This window comes from Chaetura pelagica, unplaced genomic scaffold, assembly GCF_000747805.2.
Source record: "Chaetura pelagica isolate M959 unplaced genomic scaffold, ChaPel_1.0 scaffold7, whole genome shotgun sequence".
In the NCBI taxonomy this organism is placed as follows: Eukaryota; Metazoa; Chordata; class Aves; order Apodiformes; family Apodidae; genus Chaetura; species Chaetura pelagica.
Genome location: NW_009953920.1, coordinates 2,410,807 through 2,418,354, shown reverse-complemented (window position 1 = coordinate 2,418,354; position 7,548 = coordinate 2,410,807). Strand labels below are relative to the sequence as shown.

The window sequence follows — 7,548 nt, the reverse complement described above, 5'->3', positions numbered from 1 at the left end:
GGTGCCCAGTCTGGAGGACTGAGCACGTTGCCCACAGGGGACAAGGAGTTGCTTCCTTCTTCACAAAGGCTTCAAGGCATAAGCAGCTTTTTTCCAGAGGAACTGCACGTGTACATGCAGTCCTCCATATTCATGGAGCTGCAGAAAACCAGCTCATCACAAGCTGGTGACTTGTTTCCAGTTTTGAACCTGTTACTTCACTAGTAACTAAGCCTCCCCAAACCAGTAACCTCAATAGCCTCTCCCTACAGCACAGGGAAAGAATATCTCATTTACAGCTTTACCCACGCTTACAGTGGAACAAATATAGCTTCAGGCATGTGTGGGACTGGCTGATAGCCCTGCAGTTCAGCATTAGAGAAAGTTCTTCTTATTACAGGCCCAATCTAAAATGCCTTGTTTATAACTTACACTATTAAACTTTCACAACTTTATACAAACTCTTAATGATGTTAAAAAACACTGTACAAAACCACCTTAAGGCACAAAAAGTTAAACAGAAATGCAGCCCACTTGAAGCATCAAAGCAGCCAATTCAAGAGAAACTGGCCTTGTAGTAAAAGTACATAGTTCATTTATACATGTTAAGCTTCATTGTCATACATTAAAAACAGTAAATTTAGGACAAAATGTATGCTGCTCAGCATCTACTCTTTTACACCAGTACCAGTCTCCATCCAAGACATGATCTGTGGTTACAAACAGGAATTGAAACAGTTTGTAGGTCCCTTGAATGATCTGAACAACCATGACAACTATTACACATTTAGGTGTGCAGGTCTGGCAACATCAACGTGTTCTGTAAGGGTGGGAGGATGTCAACATGCTTCAACCTCAGTGCTTTGCTGAACTTTGTAACAGTGAGGAAGGATGGATGCAAAAAAAAAAAAAGGCAGGCAGAAGGGCCATGACTGAAGCTGGGAAAAACTTTAATCTTGCAGAAAGGAATTTTGGTAAGGCATGTCTGTCCTCCTGCAAGCCAGTTGTCTTGGGCAAAGGACTGAGCAGCAAAAGAAAGATGCCCATGAAGATAACTGTCCTGCCTAAGCACTCTGCAGGAGATCAGCACCACAGGCAGGGTCAGCAAGCAGGCAGTAATGCAATGCCCAGTAACGCAACTGCTCTGGTGGCTCAGATAGTCTTGGTTAACACATCTACTAGTGGCAACCAAGAGCTACCCAAGAAAACCTCACATGGTGGCTTCTCAGTAGGATCCTGTAAGTTCTGTTTACAGGAGGGAAGAAACAGCAAGTGACTCATTTCTCCAGAGTATGAAAAGTATGACAAAAAGCAAAATGCATCCAAATTCCATTATGAGTACTAGTGGAAGTTTTCTTACATGAAGTCTTCTGAGGAGTGAAAAGTTGTTCTGCCTACATGAATATTCAACATGGAATTCCATAAGGGAAGAAGCCTAATAGAACAGCTTAATTTAGGAGCAATTTTTCTGATGTGGCTTAAGGTGAAGGCAACCAGACCACTGGCAATGAAGCCTTTGGAAAGGTGCTCATTGCCCCAGTGTCATGATGCTGCTTTTCAGTTTTCTTTTTCTCCCATCCTTACAGCAACACTCAGATTACACTGGTACTGCTTGTCTTAGGAAACCATTTACCTTTTGTGTGAAGGAGGAACTGTAATATTAGCACAGAGCACTGAACTCCCGTGCACTAAAAAGAGTAAGAATTGGTACATTTGACCATAGGAAGTGTGTAGCCACAGGGAAAAAAGGAACAACTAGCTTAACAGTTTCTATTAATTGCTTTAAAGCAAGAAAACTTTTGTCAAGGTTTATTATAAAGGAACAGCATAAGGAAACCAAATAAATAGTTGAATAGTTAACAGTATGCAATATAACAGTATTAAACTTCTACATAAAAATTAAACTTTGGAACAGCATCAACAGGAAAGATTTCTTAGAAAACTAGGACTCAGTCCAAGACCCTCAGACATGTATATTGCAATTTTGACACTCAGTTGGCCCCAGCTTTGCCCTCTGAGGGACCATGTCCATTGAGAATGATGACCCATCCATACAGCTCCCTAATCACTCTGCCCTGTGATACACATGCTGTTTTTCCAAGTGTCTAAAGGAGAGCAATTGGGAAGCATGAAGTGTAAGTTGTGCTTCATTGTTTCAAAGGAAGCCCTCTCTCTTTCCTCATTTCATAGCCATACGGAACAAGGTAATGCCATTAGCCTAAGGATGCTTCTTTCTTCCTTAAAGCAGTAAATAGAGGAAGAGAAAAAGCAGAAATTACCTCATGCTCCCAGTAAAACTCCAGCTGGGTTCTGCAGAGGGGGTGGAATTGAGGGCTGATTTATCATTAGCTGGACAAGCTGTCTGATCTAACATGGTGAAGTCAGTGGAGAGAACTCAGGAACTTCAGTAGAGCTACATCAGACCCTGTGTCATTCTTTTTTTCCATTCATCAACACTGTGTGGTCACAGTGAGCTGGATTCTATTAGCACATCTTGCCCAGCACCAGAGGGGAAGGGAGCAATTTTTGCTGGCTCTCAAGAGTGACTGACTCCAGCAAATTCATCACCCTCTGAAGCAGGAGAGTTCACATGCTCCCAAAGAAATATCACCACTGTGACCTGGAAGTATTCCCCGATAGATTTATTTAGTTGTGGGACATGTGCATCTCCTCCTAGTGAAGCACAGCTCACTGGCTACACACCAGATGAGTCTGGGTCCTTGGTGTGATGTAAACAAATATATATACAGTATAACTCTGAAATCTGTACATCAAACCAGTTGATCAAATTCTCCTCCCATACAATTTTTAGATCAGAAGATAGTTCAACTGAAGTCAGGAGTCCTAAAAGGTGTTGGAGGAAAACCCAGCATTACCTATTTGCATTAAATGCCAAAACACATCCTAAAAAAACTCCTCTTGACATCTGTCACTGAAACACTTCCAATGTCAACTTCTCCAGAACACTGGAACAATTAACAAAACCTTTGCTATCAAGCAACAACAAAACCCCAACAGAACTAAAAACTGTGAAAAAACCAAACTTTTAACTTGTCAGCCACTTGAAATCTTGTTATCTGTTCCATGAAATTAAAAACTTGGCACATGTTCCTTGGATTTATCAGCATTTTCTTTTATCTAGAACATTTATTGCATATCAGAAATTCACTTGGCTAGGATATTTTTGTTTAGTAGAAAACATTGCCTTCCAGTTATAGCTATGAAGCTCCACGCAGTTCAGTAAATGAATTCTCCTGGTATTTCTTGCAGCAAGGGTTCCTCAAATTTAAATCGTTTGGAAATGGCTTTCTGCTCAGTTACTTTTTCTTTTTCTGACTGCCTACATTGTCCCAGTGTATATGATGCCACTACAATTAGTTCTTCTGTCACTATTGCGTCTTCCTCCTCAGTCTTCTCAGCATCTACTGATTTTTCAGAGGCAGAATCTGCATCTCCCTGGGTGACATCACTGGTCTCCCCATCTGTACTCTTACTCCAGGCCCTGCAAGCAGGATTATCACTTTGTTCTAACCAGGGATGTTGAAGACATTCTTCAGCAGTTGCCCGGTCCCTGTAGAGGAAGTGTTAAAATACATGTTCAAATGAAGTTGAAATCCAGTATCTTGCAGAAGAGATCCTTAGAAATAATTCCAAGGACATGACTGCATTAAAGATGGACTGATAGAGCTTTTTTAGGTGCTGATAGCTTTTTTTTTTAACCAAAAAACACCACCAGCAGCCCAAGGAGGTAAACTGCTAACACTGAAATTAAAGGAGCTCAGTTCATAGAGCCTTAAGTTTATTCTCCCACATTGCCAATCAACTTTCAAAGTTTATACAGGTTTTATTTTTTTAATAGATAGGAAAACTATCCAATCCTTACAGTCTTCAAATATTCCCACAGACAAGCAGTGGGCAATTTCAATAGTTGACATGCCTCATGAAGATCCACAGAAAACACCTATTTTGCAACCAGGAATTTCCAGTTTGCTGCCCACTGAGAAACCAACTAACCAACCAGAAAAGACTCAGGTACCAGCTCATAAAAAATAAAACCCTGAAAGCAGAGTTTATCTAAAAGGCACCAGCAAAGTACCCGCAAGGAAAGTCAGGATACTGTAGCACGTGCTACAATTGATATACAGTGTTATGAAATCAAGGTAAATTTTAATTACTAACACTTGGACACATCCAGAATATGCAAGTTTGGAGGAAAATGGAGAAATACTCTTTTCATACACATGAAAAGTAATAGAACAATGAACTATGAACCAAGTTCCCTTTTCCATTAAAAAAGGCAATGCCAGCACTTGCTACATTTAAAACAAATCTAGTCTGACATTTAGCATATACAAATATGTATTTTACTTACTCGGGTTTCTTAACCAGCAGAGTTTTGATGAAATCCACGGCAGACTCTGATATGAGGTCAAAGTCTTCTCCAGAGTAACTTACGTTCATTTGAGATATATTTAAGAATGTTTCTTGTTTATCATCCCCTAAGAAAGGTGATATCCCCGTTAGCATAACATATGCCAGTACTCCAATGCTCCTAAATTAGAAGTAAAAAATAAATTAAAAAAAAACCAAACAATCAGAAAAGCAGGTTTTAGTCCATTTGTTTAGTTGCTTGGTTTGGGTTTTTTTCTAAACCTTTTCAGTTAAGTAAGTTACAATGACCATTAATTTGTTCAACTTACCACATGTCGGTTGCTGTACTGATCGGGTCATAACTCAGAATTTCAGGAGCTATTCAGGGTAAAAAAAAAAATCAAGTTGTTTTTGTCACATGGAGACATTACACTGTAGTTATATAGCGCAATAACAGGCATGTGGTAAAATTTAAGATAACATATTTGAACCCTGGCAGTCTTTCATAAATAACTTAAATAGAAATATTTTTATTAAGTGATTACTATTATTCATTGGTTTAAAGTAAAAAAAAAAATAAAATTGCTTTCCTTTTATTGTCATCTTTAGAAGCCAGGCCAGACTCTTACGGAAAAATCAGAAATATCCAACATTCCATATTGTAGCACTGAAACCTATACCCATAAAGATTTACCAGATATTTTCAAGTACATTTTCAAGGCCTGGAATGATCTGTGTTTTTTAAAAAAGAAAAAAAAGAAAAAAGGATACAAACCTCCAGAAGTTAAATATTATATTCAGAGACTGAATATGTAATTTTGAACTTTTAATCCAGGTAACACTTCTTATCACTGCTGTAAGAATAATCTAAAGCATGTCCTCTTCAACACAGGCACACTATTATCACTTCTTAGGCTGGCAAGGCTTGTCAATTCTACCTTTTACAGCAGGATCATGTCCAAGTAATGACCTTTTCTTTGACACAAAACTACACAGACAGTCTGGCATTCACCAAATTGAGGTATTTTCTCTTTTCACTCCCCAAATCCTGGATTATACATCACTTCTATAGTAACAACTTACCTACATATTCTGGAGTTCCCATAATTTCTCTTAGTTCCTCACTGCTCTTCATTATTCTGGAAAGGCCAAAATCTACTATTTTAATGTCTCCCAGAGGAGACTTACTGGTTAGTAGAATATTTTGAGGCTGAAAAACAAAAGGAGGAGAATTTAAGACTCACCCAAATCTACTATCTGTGACACTGCATCAGATAATTATTTTACATCATGTCTAGCAATAATGCATTCCATAGCTAGTATGAAACCCAGGATCATTTGTTTTTCCTCAAGGTGAACCTGAAGAGACACACAGGCTAAAGGGAGTGGCAAGATTTTCTATTTGTAACTGAGAATCCAGCATCTACCCCTTACAGCTTCAAACACGTACAAAAAGCCTGCAATAGCTATAATTTAACAACAGCATATAAATACCTCCATATTTATACCTTGAATCCTTCATACCCCCTTTTTAACTCCCCTTCTCTCCTTGCTTCCTTCCAACAGGTGGTGTAAAATACCTCCCCTGTTGCAGGATGTCCAAAAACACCCAATAATTAAAAAACCTGAACACATAAAACTATTCTGACTACACCTGTTAAAAGTCTGTTGCAACCAAACTCAATCGTGTTCAAATTGTATTACAGAACACTAACTGAAGAACAGTTTAAAAAAGTACAGCAGCCTGAAAAACAGGTTTTTAACAGCATCACCTTTGGATAAACTTGTTGGCTCTGACGTCACTAGATCTTGGCTGTCATCCTTCAAAGCAACTTTGTGGTCATTAAGAAGTTCCTTACTTAAATGCTAGCTCAGTTAAAAAAAATAAATCTGAAAACTAAATTTAAACAACATGTCTTAGGAGATTTTTTGCAACTGAAAATTCTTTGCCAAAATGTAAAAAGGTGTGACCCTCCCTGCCCCTGGCCAGTGATCACGTTGGGTTCTGTCATTATCTTCTCTGAAGACTGACAGTTGACACTGTGTTCATGCCTCTGGTGAGCACAAGTTCCATGAAAGCAAAGTCGTCTTTATTTATCGGGAACCTGGATCAGAGTTTGAATCGGGGTAGTTTTTAAAATGGAGGAAGGTAAAAGAGTAAGAACACCAAAGCAACCACTGACTGATAATCCAACCGGATTAACACCAACATTTATACTTTTTCCTTAATCACTGAGCCATTCTCTCCTCATCCCCGTATCAATCATGAAGACATGCTTCCACATGAGTAGTCTTGCTTTTGAACACAGAAATAAAACTGTACAAGAACATCTTATAAACCTTGGGACAGTCCTCCTTGCTGCAAGACCTATATATAGCCGAGTTCTTTCATTCCTGCAAAGTTAAACCGTGGTATTTCAAACTCACTCCACAATGTTGTCAATCTTGTTTCTGTTTGTAAATCTACGCATTAACAGCAGCTTCTTTTTTGCTTACAAACTTGGATCTGGTGGCTGTACAAAGGCTTTTGGAGCTCTGCATTACCATATGCTTTATAGTTCACATTCGTTATTCTGTGTTTGTATTAGAAAAGCAAATATCCAAAAAAGCTGACCATGCCTCCCTAATTAGCCTCTCAGATGTTCTTCCCAGTGGAAAATTTAGTTACTTTCTGAAGAGGCAAATAAGAAGCATGAGAAAAGCATTTGTCCTCTATATTTAAATGAGGATAAGTTGTTAATGGAAATGTTATGTGAAACCCTTAAGCCCTCTATTACAATATTTCAGTAGAGAACATAGTTGCCAGAAGTTTTTCTTGTATTTTTATAAAAAAAGATCTTCCTACTGAAAACAAACCTATGCAGAAAATACCACACCTGTCTACAGTATGAATCAAGTCATAACCTTAAATCATTTCATAAGGAAATACCAGCTGTTTTCTTCTTTTAAGGAATCATTATGGGGTTCATGTGAAGTGACAGCCTAAACGCCAGCATGAAATGTTAAACAAGTTTTAGCTTTGGACTTACCATAGCTTTCAACACAATTACTCAAAAACTTTTAATAAAAGGAAGATCATTTTCTCATATGTAATACTGCTTCTCTTTTGTTTTCCCTCTGCTATAATACATTTAGGTTTGCCTAATACTCAGTAGTCCACAAGTGAGATGCAGGACAGAGGCTCTCCTGGTAGCCACT

At 38.4% G+C, this 7,548-nt stretch overlaps 1 protein-coding gene across 1 annotated transcript in view; it reads right to left on the bottom strand.

Annotated features, from left to right (window-relative positions):
* Nucleotides 1–2,887: 2,887 nt before the first annotated feature.
* The window catches only part of STK17A (serine/threonine kinase 17a), a 21,508-nt gene continuing 16,847 nt past the window's right edge, over nt 2,888–7,548 (bottom strand). The window contains exons 4-7 of the mRNA XM_010001547.1: nt 5,434–5,560; nt 4,680–4,728; nt 4,352–4,531; nt 2,888–3,550 (exon numbers count right to left, since the gene is read on the bottom strand). Of these exons, the coding sequence (XP_009999849.1) occupies nt 3,217–3,550; nt 4,352–4,531; nt 4,680–4,728; nt 5,434–5,560 (690 nt within the window). The 3' untranslated portion in view covers nt 2,888–3,216. The remainder of the gene's footprint in view (nt 3,551–4,351; nt 4,532–4,679; nt 4,729–5,433; nt 5,561–7,548) is intronic.